Source organism: Mustela nigripes, chromosome 17 (assembly GCF_022355385.1).
Source record: "Mustela nigripes isolate SB6536 chromosome 17, MUSNIG.SB6536, whole genome shotgun sequence".
In the NCBI taxonomy this organism is placed as follows: domain Eukaryota; kingdom Metazoa; phylum Chordata; class Mammalia; order Carnivora; family Mustelidae; genus Mustela; species Mustela nigripes.
In genome coordinates, this window is record NC_081573.1 from 2,818,998 (window position 1) to 2,844,917 (window position 25,920).

Genomic DNA, 25,920 nt, shown 5'->3' on the forward strand with positions numbered 1-25,920 from the left:
CATCTGTTCATGTCAGATGCCCAAGGCAAGGAGGAGGCACAGGGAGGGGAGGACCACCCAGCCCCCTGACCCCCAATCCAAGAGAACTTAGGGACAGTCAAAGCAGGAATCCCCCATGGTAGCTCTGAGCCCACCTCTGCTTGGAGATCTTTGGAGGGCTTATCCAAAGATTGCTGGGTGCTGCCCCAGTTTCTAATGCATGGAGACGGGGCTCAAGGATTTCCATTTGTAGTAGGTTCCTGATGTGATGCTACTGGTCCGATGGCCACACTTTGAGAACACCCTAGAGTGCTTGGGGCTGCTTCTTCAATGAAGACCCTCATTCCTGTGTTCCCCAGGCCTTTGTCCCTGCCTGTCCAGAGGAAAAGCCTTTCCAGACCAGCTCTCTCCTGGCTTACTTAAACTTTGGTCCAGGCAGTGGGCCTGCGGGACCATGATAGGTCTCCCCTGACTACATCCTGTTTGGGAACAGGCAGAAGAGCCAAAGTGGCAAAATACTCCTTCTGGGCCGGAAAAGGACATGCATGAAGGAAGATAAAAGAATGGTAGTGCCCGGCCCGGTGTTGTACGTAATCCCTGTTCTCAAGCTTTTAACACTGATTGAAAATCCCTAGAGGTTTAAATGCTGGGAATTCACTTCTCAGCCAACGGACCCCTGATGCAGTATTTCCTGAGTTCCTGGGACACCCGAATAGAAACAGCCAGCCAGAGCCCCTGCCTTCCTGGGGAGGCCAAGGGATGGGTTCGCCGGTCAGCCCTGCTCCTGGACTTCTGAGGGAGGAGGCTGCTGCCCGAACCCTGGAGCTGAAGCCTGCGGCAGCCAGAGCTGCCCTGTAGGACGGGGATCCCAGGGAGGCGGGCAGGTTTTTGTCATCCCCCCACCCTCAACCCGGGAGCTGGGATTGTGCTCTAAGGGCCTGTGGCACCCAGCAGTTCCATCCTTGGGCAGGCCCCATGGGAACCGACATTTTTTTTTTTTTTTTAAAGATTTTATTTATTCGACAGACAAAGATCACAAGTAGGCAGAGAGACAGGCAGAGAGAGGAGGAAGCAGGCTTCTGCGGAGCAGAGAGCCCGATGTGGGGCTAGATCCCAGGATCCTGAGATCTTGACCTCAGCCAAAAGCAGAGACTTTAACCCACTGAGCCACCCAGGCGCCCTGGGAACTGGCATCTTCATAACTGACCAGAGATTGGGGGGCCGTGGGGTGTAGGGCAAACAACACTGAATCGGGAGTTGAGCTTTTTTATTGTAGTTTGTACTGTTCCTACCGGGCTGTGCGAGATCGAGTCATTTTCCCACAACACCACCTATCCGTGGAAGGGCTCAAGGGGGAGGGAATGGTAGATCTCCAAGGTTGTGGGACTCCAACCTTGAATTACAAAAAATGCAATAAAATCCAGTTCGCAATCAGGAAGAATAGAGGGGACCGGGCCTGAGGCACTTGAACCTTGAGCTCTGGTCTGGGGGTGCTGGGGTGAGAAAGGGCTTCCTCTTAGCTGTCTGCTTTCCTTCCCACTGAGGCAGCCCCTGGCCCCAGGTGCCCGGACCCCTCTGCCTCCAGGCCTTGCCCTCAAGGCCCGCCTCCCCACTCTCTGAGGCTTTGAGACCAAAGGAACGGGCCTGGCCCTGTGAAGGGCAGGCACTGGGGCCCAGAGACTCTCGAAGAGAGGCCCGGAGAGTCCCACGTTAGTGCGGGATGTTTGGGGACCCCCACGCCCTCTCTGTCCTCACGCTTTCCTCCTTTAGATCCTTCCTCCCCCGCCTCACACTTCATCTCTGATACAGGGATTTTGAGTCCTTTGCGCAGAAGGATGCCTGGGACCCTCTCTCCCCGCCCCCCCCTTCCATAGAAAAGCATTAAATACAGTTTCAAAATAAAATCCAAAGCTCAAAAAGGCCCTGATCTCGGGGCCTTCCGTTCTCCACAGGAGAATAAATCCGCATGTCCCACTCGGACCGGCCTGGGGGATCGTGGGGCCCCGCTCCGGCCCCACAGGGCCTGGCGCTGCGCGGGGAACAGAAGGGATGGGCCTTGGGGACTGAGACTCGGAGGCACGTCCACCGCGTCCGGAGGGGGACAGGGAGGGGCGGGAATAGAATGTCAACTGCCAGGACCCCAGGGATAGGGACGAGAGAGCAGGAGCGCGCCTGCCTGGGTTGGGGGAAACGGAGGTCTCCGGAGAGGAGCAGGGGAGAAAAGTGCTAATCGCCTTCCACGATCGGGGTCCCGGGAGGCGCGATTGGTCCCCAGAGTCCGCCCCGGAGGCTGGCGCTGCTGCGGGGCCCGGCCTGCAGGCCGCCTTCCCGCCCGGGCCCCCGAGCCCCGCCGCCCCGCCCTCCGCGGGAGCAGTCCCGGCCTCCGAGTGGCCGGAAAACCAATGAGGACCGTGCAGCAGCCGCCCCCAACCCGAGGGCCGGGACCGGGTCGGCGCGGCCTTCGCGCCCTCCCCCGGGCCTTGGGGCCCCGGTACCGACGGGTGCACCCCCGCCCGGGCCTGGCAGGCCTCGGTGCACACGCGTGCTGACCTCTCGGGAAACGTGGGGCCCCGCGCGGGGAGGGCCGGGGCTCCGGATCCGCGGGGCCTGCGGGGCGCCAAGCGGCACCGGCGACCCCACTTGGTCCCCATCTCCGCCCGGCCCGCCGGGGGACAGCGGCGGCGGCGGCCGGGCCCCGGGAGGCGAGGTGTCCAGGCCGAGGGCCGGCCGAGCGGAGAACGGAGGGCGGAGCCGCCCCGCCCGCCCCGCCAACCCTCCGCGGCGCCCGGCCCGCCGCCCGCAGCCCTCCCGGCCGCAGCCGCCGCGTCCGGGGCTTCCAGGATGGTCTGGCGCTCCTCGGGCGCGGAGTCCGAGGAGGAGGGATGCACCTGCCCAGTGTGCCGCTGGACCGTGGCGACCCTGAGCGTGGCCCGCGCGCCCGCGCACACCAGGCCTCGCCGCCGGCAGCCCTAGTGCACCAGGTACTCGCCCCCGGCGCGGCGGGGAGTCGGCCGCTGCCCTCGGTGCGGGCGGGGGCGGCGGGGAGGCGAGTCCCGGGCGCTAGGCCTCGCGCGGCGGCCTCCGCGGGCCCAGCGGCTCCGGGGGGAGAGCGGGACGTCGCCCTGGGAGGAACAAAGGACCGCGTGGGAGCCAGTAGTGGGCCCGCCGCCGGGGTCTCGCGCTCCAGCTCCGCAGCTCCTTGCTTTGGCCCCCCTGCCCCATCCTTCCCGGTCTCCCCTTCAGCCTCCAGCTCCCACCGCCCGCTGGAACCCAGGCATTCCCAGCCCCCCGTGTGCCTACCCCACTTTCCCGGACCTGTTTTGTTTTTGTTTTTAATAAGATTTTATTTATTTGAGAGAGAGAGTGCAAGGTAGAGGGAAAGGGGAGAGGGAGAAGCCTACTGCCTGCGGAACAGGGAGCATGATGCTGGGCTGGATCCCGGGCCGAGATCATGACCCCAGCAGAAGGCAGAGGCTTAACCCACTGAGCTACCCAGGCGCCCCCAACAGTTGTCACTTTGAATTAAAGTCCTGCAAATACACCCAAACCTATCCCCCTGTGATAGTTTCACAGGGGAAAGTGTTGAGTCCAAGATTCCTCTTGCTGGTGGGGTCGGTCCTGGGACAACAGAGAAGGAACCTGTTCCCATTTAGGGCCAAACGGGTTGCTTTCTCAAGCTCTGTGTAGACTAGTATTAAAAATGCACAAATAAACAGGATGAATATGAGAACCAGACTACGTCTGAATGTTCTGGAAAAAAAAGGGGGACTCTTCCTCTTTACAGTGTATTCTATTTTAAAAATACTGGGTACTACAGGATGTGGAAACTATGCCTGATCGGAGTTTCTGTAAATCAGCAGTGTTCTCATAATTCGGTCTGTATTCTGATACAGTTTGGGGGCCGGTGGAACACAGCAGTTATAATAGGCCCTTTGGTGTGCCTTAGTGATGTAGAAAAGACATTAGGGTTTGAAGCCAATGGCTAAGAAACAATTCTTGACCGATCTTTGGTGCAAAAAGGTGGTTTTATTAAAGCAGGGGGACAGGGCCCTGGGGGTGGAAAGGTCTGTGCAGCGGTCAGGAGGAGTGGCCCATTATCAAGTTGGGAGGGGGTTAGAGATAGCGTAAGTCTCTAAGGGATTTTGGAAGCCCGGTTTCCAGGACCTTGAGGGGACTGGCTGTTGTGAGGAAAAGGTCATTATTGTCTAATAAAAGCCAAGTTATGACACTCTTCAGATGTATATCAGTAGGTCATAAGCTTGGGGGGATGATTGCCAACAGTACTAAGTGGGGGGGGGGTGTGCTTAGAGATAAAGGAAGTTTCCAAAGCAACTTTTATATGTTAAAATAGGCGTGCAGGGTCTTGGGGGTTGGGCTAAGATTTAGCCTTTTGCCCTTAGCAAAGTGTCAACATCCTGGCGGTTGAGTTCCTAGAGGAATGTCACTCTGCCTGTTTCGAAGGACTTGTCAGTGGGCTGTAGGTAGTAAGGACATTTAATACTTTTTCTTCTGCCTTTTTCTGTCCCACTTGATTAGGCACTGATATCAATTTGTTTTCTTACAGCTAATGTTAATTTTATCGGCTTGGTGCTCTCTGGCCCATTTCTCCCCTATATTGTTCATATTTCCCTCCCTTATCACTTGTAAGGGTCTGCGATGGATTTATGGAGCAGTGTGCGGAAACCATCCCATTTAAACTGGAGACTCTCTCCTGAATTTCTTTTTGCTTGTAGTTTCTGTTGAGAACAAAGACAAAAGAAGTGAAATTTCCTTACTACTTGCCTCTAGAGCCAAAATGCAACCTTAACTTGACAAGAGCCAGACCTCTGGGCTCCTGGAAGTCCTTTTAAGCCTAACATGAAAATCCCTTTTAAATTTCCTTCGCCTCTACCCTCACTAACTTGAAAGTGTACTGGCAGTGGTTCCTCACAATCACACTGCTGCTTGCTTGCTTGATTGCTTTTTTTTTTTTTTTAGATTTTTATTTATTTATTTGACAGAGATCACAAGTAAGCAGAGAGGCAGGTAGAGAGAGAGAGAGAGAGGAGGAAGCAGGCTCCTTGCTGAGCAGAGAGCTGGAAGTGGGGCTCCATCCCGGTACCTTGGGATCAGGACCTGAGCGGGAAGGCAGAGGCTTTAACCCACTGAGCCACCCGGGCGCCCCTCTGGGGCTCTTTCTGCCTACAGGCCCTGTCATCAAACCTTACTGAAAACAGGGCATCTTAATGGCTCAGTGGATTAAGTCCGACTCCTGATCTCATGTTAGCTCGTGATCTCAGGGTCCTGAGTTCAAATTTCTCCACTCTCGGCTCCATCCTGGCACAGAGCCTACTGAATAACAAACAGATTTTGCACTGAAACTATCTCAGTAATTGTTTCTGGACTGTAGGTTCCTGGCCCACATCACATCAGTTTCCGCTGGACCATGAAGTCTCGTACTTTGGTGTACTAGACACAGTAACTTCCGGGACTGGAGGTTCTGTATCAGTCCGAGCTCTATCCCATAGGTTTTTATTTTACTCCACGCTCCTGTCACAAACATACTCTTCTGTTTATTTCTTTGTATTTTCGGAAAAAGAAAACAAGAATTGCATAATTAACAAGTTTGATGTCTTAAAATCCTGAAATAATAATAGAGCACAAGTGATGATGGAAACGAAAGATTTCCATGAAATGCGATGCTGTGGGGTCATTGAGCTCAACAGTCAAGAAGGAATTCTTGGGACCCTTAAAGGCTCCAGTTGGTCATTTTACTTAAGTAGCAAGCGGACAGGACCTGTGGGCAGAAAAAGATGCACTGCAGCCTACAGAAAGCTGGTAGCTCCCTGTGACATGTGCAAGGCAGGGGGTGGGGGGTATGTGGGGAGTATCAGATCCTAAATGTTTCTTTGAATTTCTACTTGTAAAAGTAGAAGTTGTTTGCAGGATTTCTCTGGTGCTTATTCAGTTTGATATTAACTATCAGTGAGAGGTACAGGCCATCACAAGACCTTTAAGAACACAGCAGCCACAAGGCGCCTGGGTGGCTCAGTGGGTTAAGCCTCTGCCTTTGGCTCAGGTCATGATCTCAGGGTCCTGGGATGGAGCCCGGCATCGGGCTCTCTACTCAGGGGGGGACCTGCTTCCCCCTCTCTCTGCCTACCTCTCTGGCTACTTTTGATATCTCTCTCTCTCTCTCTCTCTATCTCTTTCTCTGTCAAGTAAATAAATAAATAAATCTTAAACAACAAAAAACACAGCAGGCAGCCCTTATTTGGTCCTTACCGGAACTAGGTGGATTCTCGGCCAGTCTTCTGGCTAACGGTGAACTTTTTTCCGCTTCTAGCCCTCATCATAGTAGACTCAGAAATAATAGCTCTTTTATTTATAGAATTCAAGATGTTTGTGTTGATAGTGTGATTTAAAGACAGACGCAGCATTATCCACAAAGAGCTTTGTAAGTGTCATGTCATTGAAAATGTTTCTTAAATTAGTCACCATGACAGTTCTGCACTCTGTCACTTCCAGTGTGTGTATAACTACTTTCGGAATGTATGATGTGTGCACAAATGTGACATGGTAGGTCAGATGTGTGTGGATCTCTTCATGTTTTCATCACTCTTCTCAGGGTTGACACCTGCGGTGAACACTGCTTTAAGTTTCTCCCTGTATGTTGACCTGCTGTCGTTCTAGATCCACTCCGGGTCAGCCAGTGTGAAAACTTGATCCCGTCCATGTTACTGGGTGTTTGACAAAATATTCTCATAATAATAGAAAAATGTGTTTGCTGTCTTAGAGTAATATTATATATTTTCTGTGAATTTATGAAAAACTGTTAGATGCTCTCCAGTAAAGAGAGGAAACGTGCTGAGAAAGGATTGGCTTTGGCTCTCTTGTCATTCCAATAGAACCTGTAATTGTGATAAAACCCATTCAGTTCCCTGTCCTCCAAGAATTCTTGCCTTGGAGTTCTACCTCTTTGTTATTAAAGAATGTTTACTGGGGCCTACAGGCTACTGCTTTTTTTAGAAATGCAGACTCCCGTTTAACCCCAGAACTCCTGAACAGAATCTGCATTTTAACCAGATCTCCAGTGCACTGTTGTGAAATTCTGATTCACTTTTTAATCAGTACATTTGTAACCCACAAAAACATTCCACCTGGGGTGCCTGGGTGGCTCAGTGGGTTAAAGCCTCTGCCTTCAGCCCAGGTCATGATCCCAGGGTCCTGGGATCTAGCCCCGCATTCGGCTCTCTGCTCAGTGCAGAGCCTGCTTCTCGGTCTCTCTGCCTGCCTCTCTGCCTACTTGTGTTCTCTATCAAATAAATAAATAAAATCTTTAAAAAAAAACAAAAACAAAAACATTCCACCTAAGAAGGAGACACAACTAGGGGCGCCAGGGTGGGTCAGTCAGGTGAGTGTCTGCCTTCAGCTCAGGTCATGATCTCAGGGTCCTGGACTCCATGTTGGGCTCCCTGCTCAGCGGGGACCCTGCTTCTCCCTCTCTCTCTGCCCCTCTCACCCAGCTTGCAGTCTCTTTCTCTCAAATAAATAAATAAGATCTCTAAAAGGAAAAGAAAAAGGCACACTCTATAATGTATGACATAATACAGTACTAAGTAACTTGTTGGGTCTCTGTTGACACCTTCATTTTACAAATTATCTTGGTTAAATACACAATATTTATAATGGTTTTCCGGATCATATGCCATCCTCTTACATCAAACGTAGAGAACACATTAGAGCATATTACTGTGTTAAAAATTCCCTGATGCATAGAGGAGGAAACTCACCTAAGCCAGAAGCAGTTCTGATAACGACACAGAGAAAAGGAGTTCACTCCTTGGGGAATCACAGATGGAAACTACAGCAGGTGGGATTGTTAACGCAGATTTGCAGCACGTAAAGAGATCGGAGTGGGGCACCTGGGTGGCTTCGTGGGTTAAGCCTCTGCCTTGGGCTCAGGTCATGATCTTGGGGTCCTGGGATGGAGCCCCGCATTGGGCTCTCTGCTCAGCGGGGAGCCTGCTTCCTCCTCTCTCTCTGCCTGCCTCTCTGCCTGCTTGTGATGTCTGTCTGTCAAATAAATAAATAAAATCTTTAAAAAAAAAGATCAGAGGGAATAACTTCCAAAGCAGACACCCAGAGAAGCAGAAGGAAGGATTTCATATTATTTGGGTTTTGGGCAGATGTTCAGAAAGTGGTCTTATCTTGTGTAGAGCTGGGCATTAGGTGGCCCAAGAGCCTCAAGAAAACCTTCTCTACGTTATGTAAATGAGCTTTGTACTCCTCCCTGGGTGGAGATTTCATATTATCATGAGATTAAGATCACTCCTTGGATTACTCTTTGGTTGGTTTGCTTAGGTGTGTAGGAGGGGAAGGCTTAAGGTCAAAGTGGGCTGACCCAAGGTCTTCCTCAGGGCAGTTAGTAACCGGTGTTGCATAGTTTGTTTCCCTAGGACACTGCCTGGGGGTTTGAATAAAGTAAAAGATAAGGTGGAAAGAAGAGGTTAAGTAAAATGTAGGACAGTCATCACAGGGAACAAGCAGGTAAGCAGGAAAGGTCAAGTGTTGGTCTCGTTGGTGGCACTGACTCCCTCTTTCAACTTAGGGACGGACCATCGTGAACTGTGTTAATGGCCACTTGGTGACTGTGGTATTTATTACAGGGACTGCTGACATTCAGGGATGTGGCCGTAGAATTCTCCCTGGAGGAGTGGGGACGCCTGACCCACACTCAGCGGCAACTGTACAGGGATGTGATGTTGGAGAACTACGGACACCTCCTCTTCCTGGGTGAGGATGACTCCTTCAGGTTTCCCAAACCCCACTTAGGGTTTTGTTCTTTCCTTTGTTTTCGTTTTGTTTTGTTTTAAGATTTTTATTTATTTATTTGACAGAGCGAGCAATGGAGAGAGGGAACATGAGCAGGGGAGGGGGCCAAGGGGAAGCAGACTTCCCACTGACCAGGGAGCCTGATGTGGGACTAGATCCCAGTATTGTGGGATCATGACCTGAACCAAACGGCCAACCGACCGAACCACCGGGGCACCCCCACCTGTGTCTTCTAAAGGGGCTGTTGATCAGTAGCATTTGGGAAGTCATTTTCTAGATGTTACAAATGTCTTTTCTTCTCTACTGAGCACAATACTAGATTGAAAATCTCCAGCAGTGCTCATGTTCATTCCTTTTTTCTAATAATCAGGTCTCATTGTGTCAAAGCCAGACCTGGTCTCCTTTTTGGAGCAAAAGAAGGAACCTTGGAATCTCGAGAGAAAGAAGACGGGAGCCTTCCACCCAGGTAGGTGGGAATGAATGGAGCAGATGACAGAGGTGAGGCCCACATGTGGAGGACAGTGACCTTGAAATGTGGTTTGAGTAGCTCACCCTGAATGGAAATAATCTTGAGAAGCCTAGTTATGGTTTTCTCCTTCTCACAAAGAGATATCTGCTGTCCACCATTATCAAGCTCTCACATTCTCTAGGGATTCTGATTCAGCTCCAGTGATAGTCCATCACGTCCACAGGGAGGGCCAGGAGACTCCCCTTGGAGGGGGAGGGCCTCCATAATCTGAGAGCTTCTCCATTGCTGTCAGGGCCCTGGGAAGTCCTCCTATTTCCGAGGAACTCTGTGTTAAGCCCCTTGTACGTTCTGTTTGCCTCCTGTGAAAAGCATTGTCAGGGTGGTTGCAGGCCTATTGGGGTTTGGGGCAGAAATTCCGGCAACACCGGAGACAGGCATGCCATGTTTTCTGTTTTATGCTTTCCAGTGTGATGGCAGGTTTAATCTTAATTGTACAAAATTGAGACTCAGTAATTTGATCTGCTAACATCGCACCGCCCTAAAATAAAAAAAGTAAATCCCTTATTTCACTTCAGAGGTTAATTTCTGTTCGTATGAACTGAAATTAGAAATTATCACTGTTTTCCATTCCTCAGTGGTGAAATAATGTGGTGTATCTATTTGTATCTTAGAATTCCTACCTAAATTAATGCCACAGGAGAACTAGGACATTTAGACCTCAGAACTCGCATCATACAATAAATTCTCAGTTCTTACCTTATTTCTTAGTAATTGGATTATTTTATAATTTTGTCTTGTATGATAGGAATTTCTTTTGACTTTGTCGTGTTTGTTTTCACTTAATAGTTATATAGGAAATTCATCTCTTGTTTTTAAAGGTTTTTTTGTTGTTTTTTGGTTTTTTAAAATTTATTTGACAGAGACAGACACAGCCAGAGAGGGAACATAAGCAGGGAGAATCGGAGAAGGGGAAGCAGGCTTCCCGCTGAGCAGGGAGCCCAGTGCGGGGCTCGATCCCAGAATCCTGGGATCATGACCCGAGCCGAAGGCAGATGCTTAATGCCTGAGCCACCCAGGTGCTCCTCCTCTCTCAATTTTTAGATCAAAAGTCCTAGTATGACATGGGCATGTCCTTTGTAAGAAGTGAGGTAGATAATTAGTAATATCCCTACCCCCGTTGTTTTTTGTTTGTTGTTTTGTTTTGTTTTGTTTTGGACAGAGAGCAAGCCTGAACACAAGCAGGGGGAGTGGCAGGCAGAGGGAGAAGCAGGCTCCCTGCTGAGAAGGAGCCCGCTGTAAGGCTCGATGTGGGGCTCAATCCTAGGACTCTGGGATCATGATTTGAGCTGAAAGCAGCTGCTTAACCGACTAAGCCACCAGGTGCCTATAAAATCTGATACTAAAAAAAATGAGTAAATGTAATTTTACTTTATGGAAAATTAATCATTAGGTTTTTCTTTTACATTCCTCAGAATGTGTCTGAATTTTTTTTTTTTTTTTAAGATTTCATTTATTTAACGGAAAGAGCACACTCCCTAGCACAAACAATGCAGGGGAGCAGCAGGCAGAGGGGGAAGCAGGCTCCCCACAGAGCAGGGATCCTTACAAGGGCTCTGTCCCAGGATCCTGGCATTCTGACCTGAGCCAAAGGCAGGTATTAACTGACCTAGCTGCCCTGGTGCCCCACACCTGTGATTTTTGATAAGTTAATTTTAACGTATCGCTATGTTCGTCTTGATTTGTCTTGTGTAGAATTTACCGAGCATGAAGTTGTATCTTTTTTCCACATACGTCACTCTTTCCTTCTGGGGTCCCCTTAGTGTACACATGGACCACCTGTTGGTGTCCCATGAGTTCCTTAGACTCCGTCCTTTCCCACATATGTCCTTGCTTCTGTCAACATAGAATTTAAAACTGGGGTTTTTACGTGGTCGGATTCTTTTTCTACTTGATCAAGTCGTTGCTGATTCTTAGCGTGCTTTCAAATCCAGTGATGGAACTCTTCAGCCCCCGGTTTTTCGTTCCTTATTGTTACACTTGCTGTCTCTTTGGGTTTGCATTTGGGTCATGTGTAGTTTTCCTGATGCCACTAATTTACCGTTTTCTCTTCTACCTCCATGGGCAGCTCTATGATGATCATTAGAATTCTTTGTCAGGCAATTCATTGTTTGTTTGTTGGCAATTAATAATTCTTACTAACGTAGGGCCAGTTTCGGAGATGTATTTCATTCCTCTGATTGGAACACATATTTCTGTTTCTCTGATGCTGTGTGAACTAGCACTGATATTTGGGAATTTAAAAAAATAGACTGTGGGCCCAGAATTATGGACTTGCTTTCTTTAGGAGTACACAAATAATAGTAATTCTGGGGCCTGTCACGCATGTTCTGAGCCTTTGTCTTGTCTGAATTTTTGTCATTTCCCAGTTTAAGGCAGTGGGGTTACCGCTTCGGAGTGCATGATGCCTTCCTCTCTCTGTCTGTCTGCAGCTCTATCTTCTCTCCAGTGTTTGCACAAAGGCTCACTGTTGGTCTGAACCGCCCCCCACACTGCATCCAGAGGGGATCTCATTCCCTCTGGGTCCCATGTGGTGCATGACAGAAACAAGTCCCTCAGGCAGCTGGAAAGAATCATGACTATATAGACAACTCATTGTTCTCTCCTGAGGAGAGTTGAGAGTTCTCTCACAGTGTTGCGGTGGAGAGTCAGGGAGGGCGAGCCCTGGTTGTGGGCAAGTGTCGCAAAGTCTCCTTGTCTCTTCGACGTGCCTCTTCTTCCTTCCTACCTGCCGGGGCCTGTTGTATTCTCCTAACTGGCTTCTGGAACATTCTAAAAGATAATTTAGTCTATTATTGTCACTTGCTGCCCTAGAATGGGTATTAATTTTGCACATTAGCCTTTTAACATATATGGTATGAGTTCAGTAAGTGAGATAGCTTATTTTAAATCTGTTAGTTGTGTCTTTCCATAACACCTTAAGCTTGTTGGGAAAGAGAAAGATTCATTACATGGAAGGATATGGAAATTTGTGGAAGCACTGGCCCTGAGTATTTGTACTTAACGACTGACTGGGAAGCTGATTCGGTGGGGGCTGAAGGACAGGAAGGATGTCATGATGGACATAACCAAACTGGGACGATTACCTGTAAGGAAATCTTACTGCCAAAAGTGATCAAGGATATAAAACAATTGGGGGAAGGGGCACCTGGGTGACTCAGTCCTTAAGTGTTTTGTCTGCCTTTAGCTCAAGTCTGGGATTGAGCCCTGTGTCGGACTCCCTGATCAGCAGGGAGCCTGCTTCTCCCTCTCCCACTCCCCCTGCTTGTGTTCCCTCTCTCTCTGTGTCAAATGAATAAATAAAATCTTTAAAAATAAATAAATAAATAAATAAATAAATAAATAAATAAAACAATTAGGGGAAAACCCCACCTTAAGTCGGTCATATTGGCAGAATGATGTCTTTGAACCCAAGGACCCAAATCTTTTTTTTTTTTTTTTTAAAGATTTATTTATTTATTTATTTGATAGAGAGCACAAGTAGGCAGAGAGGCAGGCAGAGAGAGGGGGGGGGAAGCAGGCTCCCCGCTGAGCAGAGAGCCTGATGCAGGGCTCGATCCCAGGACCCTGAGATCATGACCTGAGCTGAAGGCAGAGGCTTAAACCACTGAGACACCCAGGCGCCCCTCTTTTTTTTTTTTTTTTAAAGATTTTGTCTATTGGTCAGTGAGGGAAGGCAGTAAGCAGAGGAAGCTGCAGGCAGAGAGCTGAGCAGGGAGCCCGATGCGGGGCTCCATCCCAGGACTCTGGGATCATGACCTGAGCCGAAGGCAGATGCTTAACCAACTGAGCCACCCAGGCGTCCCTCCAAATCCATTTTTTAAACATGCATATTTTCTGACGTTTGTTAATTTTGGAAAGTCACCTAGTCCTTGCTGAAAGTAATCATTCAAACAACTTCAAATGTCAAGTTGAATTAATCAAGCCATGAAATATTTCTGAAAGTTAGACATTTAAAAATGAAGATAAAAATTCTAAATGTGATGTCAACCCTCTGTGGTAAATATTTGTTACGTTTCATGGGTGAAAAAGAAATGTGTGTGTTTACATATGTGTGTTCAAGTACACACACAAGCATAGATGATGCTTTCCATGAAATGGATTATTGAAATCAAGTACATTTGAGCGAGATCGGGTATGTTCGGGATGTATGGCTGTAGATGGAATCATGTACATTTAGATCTTGGAAAACAACCCTCCTAGCAACAGTGATAAACTCCTGTAGTGTGAAAGAGTATTCGGTAAGATTTCTTCTGCGCTTTGCCCGTTGCTTGGTTATCACTGCCGGGATTGTTGTGTTTTCTTTTTTTCAGTTTCATCCTCATGGTTTAGTTCTGCCTCTAGGGAAATTCTAGTGGAATATAATGAAGCAAAGTTTGGTATTATCAGGAACATTTGGTTTCTTTATGTTTTAATACGTCCGTGGAGATGTTAGGGTTTGGATATACCACATTGTCATGTTTTTCCTAACACCCTCCCCATTTTTTTTTTTTTTTAATTTCTTTCTTATGTTTTCCTATATGCATTTTTTAAAAAAGATTTTATTTATTTATTTGATAGAGATCACAAGTAGGCAGAGAGGCAGACAGAGAGAGGAGGAAGCAGGCTCCCTGCTGAGCAGAGAGCCGGATGTGGGGCTTGAGTCCACTGAGTCACCAAGGTGCCCCTCCTATATACATTTGAAGAAAATAATACAAGGGGTGCCTGGGTGGCTCAGTGGGCTAAAACCTCTGCCTTCAGCTCAGGTCATGATCCCAGGGTCCTGAGATCGAGCCTTGCCATGGGCTCTCTGATCAGCAGGGGCCTGCTTCCCCCTCCTCTTCTGCCTGTCTCTCTGCCTGCTTTTGATCTCTCTCTGTCAAATATATAAACAAAATCTTAAAAAAAAAAGAAAAAAAGAAAAAATTCTACATTTCCCTCTTTTTCTGTCAACGTTGTATACTCATTGTAAACCATATTGCTTTAGTTAGAGATTAAATTTGCTTTGAAAATCTAGCCCTTCCTACATTGAATTTGACCTTGTCAGTATATGTACTCTATGACACTGGTCTTTTCACATATGTCTATTTCTTTGCTTTTGAGCATTTAAAAAATTTCTATTTTATTTTTATTTATTTTTAAGATTAGCACGTCATTTTTTTTTTTTTTTTAAGACCCCATTTCCTAGCAGCCTCTGTCTACCCCAACACAGGGCTTGAACTCACAGCCCTCGGATCCGGAGCTGCATGTTCCATGACTGAGCCAGACAGGAGCCCCATATTGAGTATCTTTTTAAAGTCAAGTCACACCTACAGAACATAACCGAACAGCTCCAGGGTATTTCACGAGCTGATCACATCTCCATAAGCCATTGAGGTCGAGGAACAATATTACTTGTCCTCTCACTGCCCCCCCCAGCTCCTCAGGCGCTGTCCCCAGAGCTCAGCACTCTTTACAAGTAGGGCAAGAGGTTGCTCTTCTCATTGCATACTTCCTGTAAACGTGATCAGGCTCTGGGATCCCTGATATTTGGCTTTCTTCCTTCTACCTGTGTGTGTGTCGATTTGCATTCCTGCACATGACATGCATGACGCATGAGAACAGATCGATCTGATTCCCTTGTGTGAATATCGGTTCATTATGTTATTCTGCCACTAGCCGGGGGGACGGTTGGTTCTCAGAGAAGCTCTGTCAAGAATACTTCCGGGCATGTAAAATCTGTAATTTGTCTTTTAGTGGAACGTGCACTCCCTTGTGCCAATTTTCACATCCACCAGGAGTGGATGGGATTTCTATCTTATCCACATACTTTCCAAAACATGGTAATTTATGGGATTTTGACATTGGGCTCCTGTTTATTATATGATGTCACAAAGTCGCAGTTTTTACAGTGTCTAGTGAGTTACTGTGACTATTTTTTCTGTTTCGGTATCTTTTTCTTCTGGCTTTGTGGTTCTATATATACAGTGAGAACGAGTCCTTTGTCTCCTTCTCACTCTACTTCTATTTCTTGGGCTTGTGATACAGGGACGTTTTTGATGTAATCCAGGTTGTCATTTCACCCTTATGGCTAGTGGTTTTTCTGATTTTTAGAAATTTTCTCAAAAAAACTTTTTTTCTCATATACTAAGACCCCATATACTATATATACTATATATACTAAAAATGTAATTATCTTTACAGTATCGATCAGACATGTATTAAAAATCAGTGTTTTCTAGTTTGTGTAGTGACTGAATTTTTCCGTTATTTTTCTTTTTCTCCCCACATGGCTGACAAATTGCAGTATGTTCTGGAAATGTTATATTGTGCTTTCTTTTCACTTGCTTTAACTAGTCATCACTTCACATGGATTAATGCTGCACAGTCTTGGAGCGGACTTCTCCTGTGATTCCTCTCTGTCTTTTCCTATCTCTGGTGATAGCAATCTCTCAGGACCATACATCGGATGTCACTTTTCATGTCAGAATCTTCCATGCGCCTCTGTGCTCTGATGAATGGTCATTCCTGTTTCCCATAGCAGCATGGCCTCCAGCGGCTTGGCAGTAGCCATCATTTACTACTTGTAGACCGGAGCTGGAATCTTGGCAAACTGATAGCTGGTTTCCCATTATCTCTTTCCTTACTTCACTGTGGGTAGGCTAAGTTCTACAGACTTTACTGTCTTACGCATGAGTATACTCAAGTCATTGGACATTGTCTCTAAAGGGGTCCCACCCACAGTGACCGCTTGTGGGCGGACAGATTGCTGCTGTGATTTTGGATGAAGGCTTCTCTGCATGTTTACAGAGTGGCCGGGGGTGTGTTGGTTGTGGTGCGTGTGGGTCTTTATATTCCAGACCGTTAATGTTAGTGCTGCGTTTGGAGGGGACGTTAAAGTAGGAACTTCTAGGTACGTTGACTTTTAAATTTTCTTCTATATGTCACTGCCAAATGAGCAGCAAAAGATCTTGAAGAAAAACCTATTTTGGTTACTGTTGTGGATTTCTTATCAAAACCATACCCTTGCGGTACTCAGCATTGTTGTTTTCCCTGAAATCACAATGTGAGCTCATGATCTGGATCCGTGGTCCCGCGATTTCTGCCCACTCGAGGCACAAAGAGTAGGGTCAGGAAGATCTGCATTTCCTCCGGATCCTCATCTACGTTCAGAGCCATCCAAATTATCTCCGTCATTGTGATCACCTCTGTTTCACTTTACAAAATCCCCTCTATCTTCTATGTCTGCGTTGCTCATTATCCCATTCCCTGCTGATGGCTGGTGAACACTTCTGCCCTAATTCTGTGGGTTTCCCAGTTCTCAGCCTGATTATTGATATGAGCCTTGATTCCACTGTTTTTCCAGGACTCGCTTTGCCTTGGTTAGGCGTACAGAACCCTCCCATCAGAGACATGCAAATTGTGCACTTGCACACAATGTAGGTGCTTCTTCACACACCTCCCTTAGGAAGTTCACCACAGAAAATTAAGGTAGACCTTCCTGGGTACCGGGATTTGTTTACCTGCTTGAACGCAGGAGCCACAGGGGGAGTGCCCAAGTGGATGCCCTACCTCACCCAGTTCTTCCGCATTGGATCCTGCCAGTTAGAGCCTTGGAAAACGTTCCTGATGTAAACTGATTTTTAGAATTTTTAAAGCTTTTATTTTTTTAGAGAGAGAGTGCAAGCACGTGGCGTGAGGTGGGACGGGGAGAGGGAGAGAATCTCAAGCAGACTGTGATGAGCACTGAACACGGAGTCTGTTGAGGGACCTGACCCCATGACCCTGACATCATGACGTGCGCCCAAATCAAAAGTCTGACGCTGGGACGCCTGGGTGGCTCAGTTGGTTAAGCAGCTGCCTTCGGCTCAGGTCATGATCCCAGCGTCCTGGGATCGAGTCCCACATCGGGCTCCTTGCTCCGCAGTGAGCCTGCTTCTCCCTCTGACTCTGCCTTCCACTCTGTCTGCCTGTGCTCGCTCTCACTCTCTCTCTCTTACAAATAAATAAATAAAATCTTTAAAAAAAAAAAGTCTGACGCCAAACTGGCTGAGCCACCCAGGTGACCCAAATTGAATAGATTTTATCCCAGATCCCGTATCAGATTAATGTTCGACAAGATGGTGTACATATGGTGAAATGAGGTGGGATCCAAGCTGGGGTCAATCTGAGTGGTGAATATTGTCAGGAGACAATTCTATGGTTGTTTTTGTTTGTTTTGTTTTTGTTTGTTTGTTTTTAATTCTGTGGTTTTAAGTTTCTCCATGTGTTAAGGATAGAAGCATTGAACGTTTTTACTTTTTATTTTTTTGAAAGTTTTTATTCTTAATTGTCTTTCCTCTCATGTACGCATATTAAAAAGCTTTGGAATACAGTGATAATCTCTTGGCCTTGGGTAGAGAACGGATTTGTTCACTGTCGAGGAAAACAGAGTTGTCTCCTTCTATGGCAAGGTTCAGGAAGGTACGCTGTCTGCTCCTTCAAGATACTGAGGTTTCTTGTGCTCAGGGTCCCACATATGAGAGAGAAAACCTGGGGCATGCGCAGCATCTCCCTGAATCAGCCGCGGATGGGCAGCCGAGGAGAGGAATTAGTGTGGTCAGGAAGGTTAAGCTAGCTGACGTGTCGTGAGCCCTAAGATCCCCAGACTTTAATCTGGGATTCCTCTGTCACCACTGGGAAATTCTTACAGGCAAACTTGTTCCATTATACAGTGTGTGAAACATGGAATTTTTCTACCTCCTGGAATTATCCGTGGACCTTACTCAGAATGAAGAGTGTACTCATGGGTCTGTTTCTGCTTTTATTTGTTTGCTTATTTGTTTAGTAGACTGAACCTGAAAGCAAAGTCACATGGTATTTGTCTGTCTTTGGCCAATGTGTCTCAGTTAACCACATAGTCTAGGTCTATCCACGTGGTCATAAATGGCAAGAAACAACCAAAAAAGCAGGAACAGACGCCTTACAAAACCGAACAAATAAACTGCTGCTTACCAGAGTGGGACGGAGAGGGGTGAAAGGCAGACTGGATGAAGGGTGAAGGGGAGTGGAAGGTATGGGCTTTCGGTTAGGGATGCAGTCACGGGGATAAAGGATGCAGCAGAGGAGACTCTGTAAATGGTACTGCAGTGATGTCCTGTGGCGCCCGATAGTAGCTATGCTTGTGATGGGGACACATTTCCGATGCGAATGGATGTCAGGAGCAAGCCAGAGTAGTGAACACCTGTGTGGAATAAGCTAGACCTTCTTGGTCTTGTATTGTGTTTGTCCTGCTTGGGTACCAGGGTAGCGTGGGGCCCCATGAAATGATTTTGAATGTTTTCCCTCCATTCCGCTCTTCATAAGATTTCGATGAAGATTGTCATTAAATTTTTTTTTTTTTAAATGTTTGATGGAATTAACCAGTGAAGGTATGTGGTCCTGGGCTTTTCTGTGCTGGGAGCTTTTTTTTTTCCCACATTCAACTTTCATTCTTGTTATTGGTCTCAGATCTCCTATTTCTTAGGTTTAAGATTCCTATTTCAATCTTGGTAACTTTATGTAGTTTTAGGAATTACCTGGGTTTTTTTTGTTTTGTTTTGTTTTTTTAAGTTACTGGATTTGTTAGAATATAATTGTTTATAGTGGTGTATTAACACACTATAATAATTTCCATAGTTGTCTACTGTGTTTTCTGTTCCATTTCTCATTTTGATTTTTGAGACTTCTCTCCTTTATTCTTAGTTAATGTAGTTAAAATTTCGATTTTTTTTTTTTTTTGGAAATCTGGATATTAATTTTAATGTTATATTATTATTTATTGCAGTCTGTAGTTTATTTCTGATATTTCTTTGTTATTTCCTTCCTCTACTGAATTTCAGCTAAGTTTCTTTTTCTAGTTCCTTGTCTTCTAATGTTAAGGAGAAAAGTGAGCGGGGTGGGGTGCCTGAGTGGCTCAGTCAGTTAAGCATCTGACTTTTGATCTCAACTTAGGTCTTGATCTCTAGGTCTTCGGTTCAGGACTGGGTGAGCTGGATAAGCTCCATGCTAGGTGTGGAACCTACTTTTAAGAAAAAAAAAGGGGAGAAAAAAAACTTGAAAAAAGTAACTTAAGCACTTATAGCATAAAAAAATTAAAAAGGGTGTCTAGTAAGAAAAATTAGTAGAAATAAATAATACTAGTGATGACCAACAACAACAACAACAACAAAAAAGGATTCCTTAGGGTTTTTAATAGATCATGCCACCTGTAAGCAGATAAATTTGCATTCTCTTTTCCAGTTTTGATTCCATTTCTGTATTTTTCTTGCCTGTTTGTTCAGACTAGAATATCCATTAGTGTGTTGACTGAAAGTGGTGAATTCCCTGCATTACCTTGTTTCTGGTCATACAAGAGAAGCTTACACTCTACTATTAAATATATTAGATTTCAGCTTTTCATACACAGATGCCTTTGTTAGGGTGAGGTGGTTTCCTTCTGTTCCTACTTTATTAAGTATTTTTTAAAAATATTTTATTTATTTACTTGACAGAGAGAGATCACAAGTAGGCAGAGAGGCCAGCAGAGAGAGAGAGAGAGGAAGAAGTAGGCTCCCTGTGGAGCAGAGAGCCCGATGTGGGGCTCAATCCCAGGACCCTGGGATCATGACCTGAGCTGAAGGCAGAGGCTTTAACCCACTAAGCCACCCAGGCGCCCCTTTATTGAGTATTTTTAATAATGAAACATTGTCCAGTATGCTCAAATTCTTACTCTGTGTCAATATGATTGTCAGTTTTGATCTTTGTTAGTGTGCAGTCAAGACACCCTTGAATTCCAGGAAGAATTTCCAGTTACTTATGCTGTAAGATGGGAAAATGTGCTTTTGACTCAGTTTGCTTTATTTTATTGTGGGCTTGGTGTGACTACAGGCAGTAGTTGGCAGCCTTCTCTGCTTATAGTGTCTTCCCTTGTCTTTGATAACCTAGCAATGCTGGCATCACAGATAGTGTTTGGTAATTTCCTTTTTGTTCACTCCCTAAAAATGTACAAAGAGATTTGAAGCACTTTCTCATTAAATCTCTGAATTATCAGGGTGCCTGGGTGGCTCAGTCCTTAAGCATCTGCCTTTGGCTCAGGTCATGATCCCAGGGTCCTGGGATCAAGCCCCATGTTGAACTCCTGCCCAGTGGGGAGCCTGCTTCTCCCTCTCCCACTCCCCCTGCTTCTGTTCCATCTCTTTTTGTCTCTCTGTCAAATAAATAAATAAAATCTTTTTTAAAAAACTCTGAATTTTCCAGTGATTTCATCTGGCACAGGACTTTTCTTTGTTGGGAGTTTTAAAATTCCTTTTTCAATCTGTTTAGTAGTTGTAGATCAGTTTTGACTTTTTAAAGATTTTATTTATTTATTTGATAGAAATCACAAGTAGGCAGAGAGGCGGCGGTGGGGGGGAATAATAATAATACCAATTATTTGTATTTCTATGGTAGCAGTGATACTGTCTACTTTCACTTCTTCACTTCTGATTTTAGTTGGTCGTCTTTCATTCTCTCTCTCTCTTTTTAAAGATTTTATTTATTTATTTGAGAGAGAATACACATGAGCGGGCAGAGGGGCAGAGGGAGAAGCAGACTCCTCTGAGCAGGGAGCCTGGTGTGGAACTCGATCCCAGAACCCTGGGATCATGACCTGAGCTGAAGGCAGATCCTTAACCAACTGAGCCACCCAGACACCCGGTCTTCTTTCCTTCTTACTTGATTTTGTTAAAGGTCTGTTAATTTTGTTGATCTTTCCTGAAAACCAGCTCTCCCAATTGTTGATATTTTCCCATTTTTGCTATTTCCTATTTTGTCCATTTCTGTGTATGTTTCAATTTCCTCCCTTCTGCAAATTTTGGGCTCATATGGGACTTTTCTTGATTGTTTTTGAAGTGTAGGAAAGTGATGTGTGTTCCAATATGACAAGACTACAGAACTATCTGTTAGGCTATGTGATCGGTACGTTGTGTGTAAGTTCTTAAGTCCATGGAGGAACGAAGTCCTCATGATTCCTTCTCCGCCATCTTGCTGATGTCCTGTGACTGATTTTCAGGTTGTATAATAGAAGTTGTCAGCATATTCATCTGAGAGTAGTAGGTGGAATGATTTTACTTTTCTCTTATTTGATATCTTTCAGCCATATCTTCACATGACATCCAGAGCTTCATGCCAAAGCCGAGCATAGAAGCTTCTTTCCAAAAAGTGTCAATGGGTAGACACAAAAATAGTGACATTGAGGATTTACACTTAATGATAGACCGGGACAATGATGGGAAGAGTGAAGGGTATCAAAGATTTCATGAAGGACATACCCAAACTCAGACAACTGCCCATAATAAGAATCTCACTGTCCCAAATGGTGAAGGATATAAAACATTTTGGAAAACCTCCCTTTTTGAGTCCACTGTTTCCAAAAACCAGTGTGGTTCTGCAAGTAAAACCTCAAATCAAATATTTAGACATACATACTTAGGGAAAGACAATTTGGAACATCTGGAAAGTTACTTAGTCCATGCTGAAAATAATTATTTGAACCATTCTGAAAAAAGGATAGGATTGACTGTTCAGTCAAATATTTCTGAAAATCCGAGATTTAAAAATGAAGAAGAAAGTGCAAAGTGGGATCCACTGAAGAGGTCCTTCACCGAGGAGTTGACCCTTCAGGATGACCAGAGCAGTGTCAACAGAGACAGAATTGCTCAATGCACTGAATCTGAGGAGACATTCAAGCAGAGCTCAGATGTTGATAAACATCTGAAGACTTGTGTTCCAGAAAACCATTATGAATGTAATAAAAGTGGGGAAGTCTTTTATCAAAACTATGACATTATTATACATGAGAGTATGAATACAGGAGAGAATCCTTACAGTAAATGTGGGAAAGCTCTTAACCAGTCGTCCAATGTTGGTGATCATCAGAGAATTCATGTGGGAAAACACCCACTTGGATGTAAAAAACCTGGGAACACGTTTAGTCAATCATCAAGACTAAATATACCTAAAAGTTATATTTTTAAGGAATGTGGCAAAGACTTTGACTGGCACTCAACACTACCTCAAGATCAGGGGATGCATACTGGAGAGAAACCGTACAGATGTGAAGAATGTGGTAAAACCTTTAAGGTCTGCTCATCAGTGAATAGACATAAGCGAATCCATACTGGAGAGAAACCTTACAAATGTGAAGAATGCGGCAAGGCCTTTAACCAGCAGTCAAGCCTTACTGAACATCACAGAATTCATAATGGAGAGAAACCTTACAAATGTGAAGAGTGTGGCAAGGCCTTCAGCCAGCGCTCACACCTTATTAGTCATCACAGAATTCATACTGGAGAGAAACCTTACAAATGTAAGGAATGTGGCAAGGCCTTTAACCACCACTCAGGCCTTACTCAGCATCACAGGATTCATACTGGAGAGAAACCGTATAAATGTAAAGAATGTGGCAAGGCCTTTAACCATGACTCAAGCCTTACTCAGCATCACAGAATTCATACTGGAGAGAAACCTTACAAATGTCAAGAATGTGGTAAGGCCTTTAACCAGCGCTCACACCTTATTAGTCATGAGAGGACTCATATTAGAGAGAAACCTTACAAATGTGAAGAATGCAGTAAGGCCTTCAGCCAACACTCACACCTTATTCGACATCACAGAATTCATACTGGAGAGAAACCTTATAGATGTGAGGAATGTGGTAAGACCTTCAATAGGCATTCATCTCTTACTCAGCATCACATAATTCATACTGGAGAGAAACCTTACCAATGTAAAGAATGTGGCAGAGCCTTTAACCAGCACTCAAGCCTTATTCACCATAACAGAATTCATACTGGAGAGAAACCTTTTAAATGTAAAGAATGTGGTAAGGCCTTTAAACATGACTCCACACTTACTCAGCATCACAGAATTCATACTGGAGAGAAACCTTACAAATGTAAAGAATGTGGTAAGGCCTTTATCCAGCACTCACAACTTACTAGTCATCAGAGAATTCATACTGGGGAGAAACCTTACAAGTGTAAAGACTGTGGCAAGGCCTTTAACCACAACTCAAGCCTTACTTACCATCATAGAATTCATACTGGAGAGAAACCTTATAAATGTAAAGAATGTGGCAAAGCATTTAAACAGCACTCAAAACTTACTCGCCATCACAGAATTCATACTGGAGAGAAACCTTATAAATGTAAAGCCTGTGGCAAGGCCTTTAAACAGCACTCACATCTTACTAATCATTACGGAATTCATACTAGAGAGAAACCTTAATAAATGTAAAGAATGTGGCTAGGCCTTTAACCAGTGTTCACACCTTACTCAACATCACAGAATTCTCACTGGAGAGAAACCTTACAAGTGTAAAAGAATGTGGCAAGGCCTTTAGTCAGTGTTCAGCCTTACTCATTATCAAAGAAGTCCTAATAGAGCAAAGCTTAAAAATTTTAGGGCAGTGAGAGAGGTTTTTTTTTTTTTATCTTCAAACACGAAGTTAAACAACAATGCACTTGACTTGAAGGGAAAATGATCAACATTCATTTCTCTTAGAGTAATTTATCCCTACTTTAAGACCGATTGCCCCACATGGAAAAGCTGTGTACAGACAAATTGCATAGAATTGTCCTTGGTTCTCTAATGGTAAATGAAAAACATTAAAATGACCCAATCAAACAAGGTACGCAAGAATTTTTATGTTCTTTTTTATTGTTGTTGTTAAATAGAGCAAAATAACTTTTGGAATATAACGATAAGAGCTGAATGACCATGCCACTAATGGAAAAACAAAGGAGTATTTTCACAGATCCAGTTTTTCCCAAGGCCAACCCATCACCTTTTGATGTTGATTAAACTGAACCATTGGCCATTTTGTTTAAAAGAAAAATGCCATATGCTTGTGCACATACACAGCTCCTTCATGTCCAATCAAGGAACAGGGAAGGGGAAAATGAAAGAACAGAGAAAACTGTATGTAGTGGTCAGGATGTGGTGGAACCAAACTATGGTTTTCTGATTGAGACTGTCTTCTCTGTCTGGAGGAGCAGAGTTCTGCAGTGAAGTAGCACGTTGCTTTTTTTAGTTGACACCTCCTGTCTGCTGCTGGAACACATCAGTTGTATCTTCCTCCTCCATTTCCATCTGTGCCGGTGTGTCTGCTTCCTTGAGTGCGTGCCCATCAAATCGGAATCTGATCTGCCTCTCTGACAAACCCTGTCATTCACAGTTGTTTTCCATGAGTTTGCTAACCACAGTCTCGACTTCTTCCTTTGGCTTCTTCTTGGCTATTGGGAGTGCCAGAATCTTCCCAGCTGCTGCTTCTCAGAAGAGATACCAGGTCCCCAGTGAGAGCATACATGTAACACCAGGAGTGGCAGAAGTAGTGACTGTGAGAGGATTTGTAAGTATTGCTCAACCTGTACTCCATATTAGAGAATTCATACTGGAGAGTTACAAAACATAAAGAATGTGACAAGGCCTTTAAGCAATGGCAAACCATAATTCCTGATCAGAAAATGTATTGTGGAGAGCATTTTTATAAATATGATGGATTTGGCAAGCCTGTTACAGTCCTTAAGCCTTACTCAGCATCAGAGAGTTCATTTTGAGGAGTAACATTACAAAAGTAAAGGATGTGGTAAACCGGAACTCCGGACTTACTGAACATCACGGCTATCACACAGGATAGAAACCGTAAAGTGTAGAAGTTGCAGTACCTTTAACTGGAATTCAGTCCTGAATCAATATCCCAAAATGCGCACTAGATTTAAACCCTACAAATGTGTGAATGAGGAAAGACATTCTTTTTAAATATACACTTTAGAAAACATAAGAGTACAGAAAGGGAACTTCAAAAACATAAGTATTTAGAAATGTATTTAACTGAACATCAAATGTCAGTGTCACAGAAATCAATACGAAGGAGTACATTAATTACTCTGTTTAGACATTACCTCAAAATACTTCTAAGGAATAATACAAAGTTAAACATTTAGATAATGTATATGCTCTTATTCTTCAAAAGATACAAGGGATAGATTTTTGCGTAAGTACAATTTATTTCAGTATGTGTTTTTGTCTTACACTGACCTTATGTGAGACTTGTGACTAGTAAATATCAGTGCATTTCTACTCTCAGATCGCTCTAGAAAATTTATTTCTGCCTAGTGGGTGTGAAATTATGTGGCTGAATGTTGCTGCATCAAAGCTATGAATTGCCCTTCTTCCTTCGGTGGATCTTCTGCATATCTAATTTTCTGTGGAAGACGAACGAAAATACAATACGTGGTATATAAGGAAAACCTAAATGGAGATACTATTCTTGGTTAGAACATTAATGTAAATTACCATGAAATAGGTGTTCAGAACATCATTCTCCATTCATTAAAACTAAAAAAGACTTCCTGGATATGACAAAATCATTTACTAATTGGTCTTTAAGGGACAAGAGATGGCAGTCCAGTAAACTACTGAAGCACCTTCATGATAGCAGTCATTGTATGTTAAGAGTATCAGTTGATGTGGTTGAAATGAGAAAATCAGCAGATACCAGAAACAGAATAATTTCCCTAAAATGACATACAGTTGTACATTCACATTTTTTGAGTTTCGTCAGGCCTGAAAAAAAGTTTTAGTATGAAAATTAAGCGGTTAAA

The 25,920-nt window shown here is 44.8% G+C and overlaps 3 protein-coding genes across 3 annotated transcripts in view; 2 read left to right on the forward strand and 1 right to left on the reverse strand.

Moving 5' to 3' along the window:
- Window positions 1-25,920, reverse strand: part of LOC132005470 (zinc finger protein 665-like) — a 612,263-nt gene that overhangs the window by 274,523 nt on the left and 311,820 nt on the right.
- Window positions 1,080-24,584, forward strand: LOC132005469 (zinc finger protein 345-like). Its single transcript, XM_059382640.1, has 4 exons — window positions 1,080-2,960; window positions 8,628-8,754; window positions 9,164-9,259; window positions 21,411-24,584. Exons 1-4 carry the CDS (start codon window positions 2,862-2,864, stop codon window positions 23,540-23,542), a joined length of 2,454 nt encoding a protein of 817 aa, XP_059238623.1. The 5' UTR covers window positions 1,080-2,861; the 3' UTR covers window positions 23,543-24,584.
- Window positions 9,170-25,920, forward strand: part of LOC132005777 (zinc finger protein 28 homolog) — a 96,934-nt gene continuing 80,183 nt past the window's right edge. The window contains exon 1 of the mRNA XM_059383320.1: window positions 9,170-9,259. The gene's annotated coding sequence lies outside the window, so the exon portion shown is untranslated. The remainder of the gene's footprint in view (window positions 9,260-25,920) is intronic.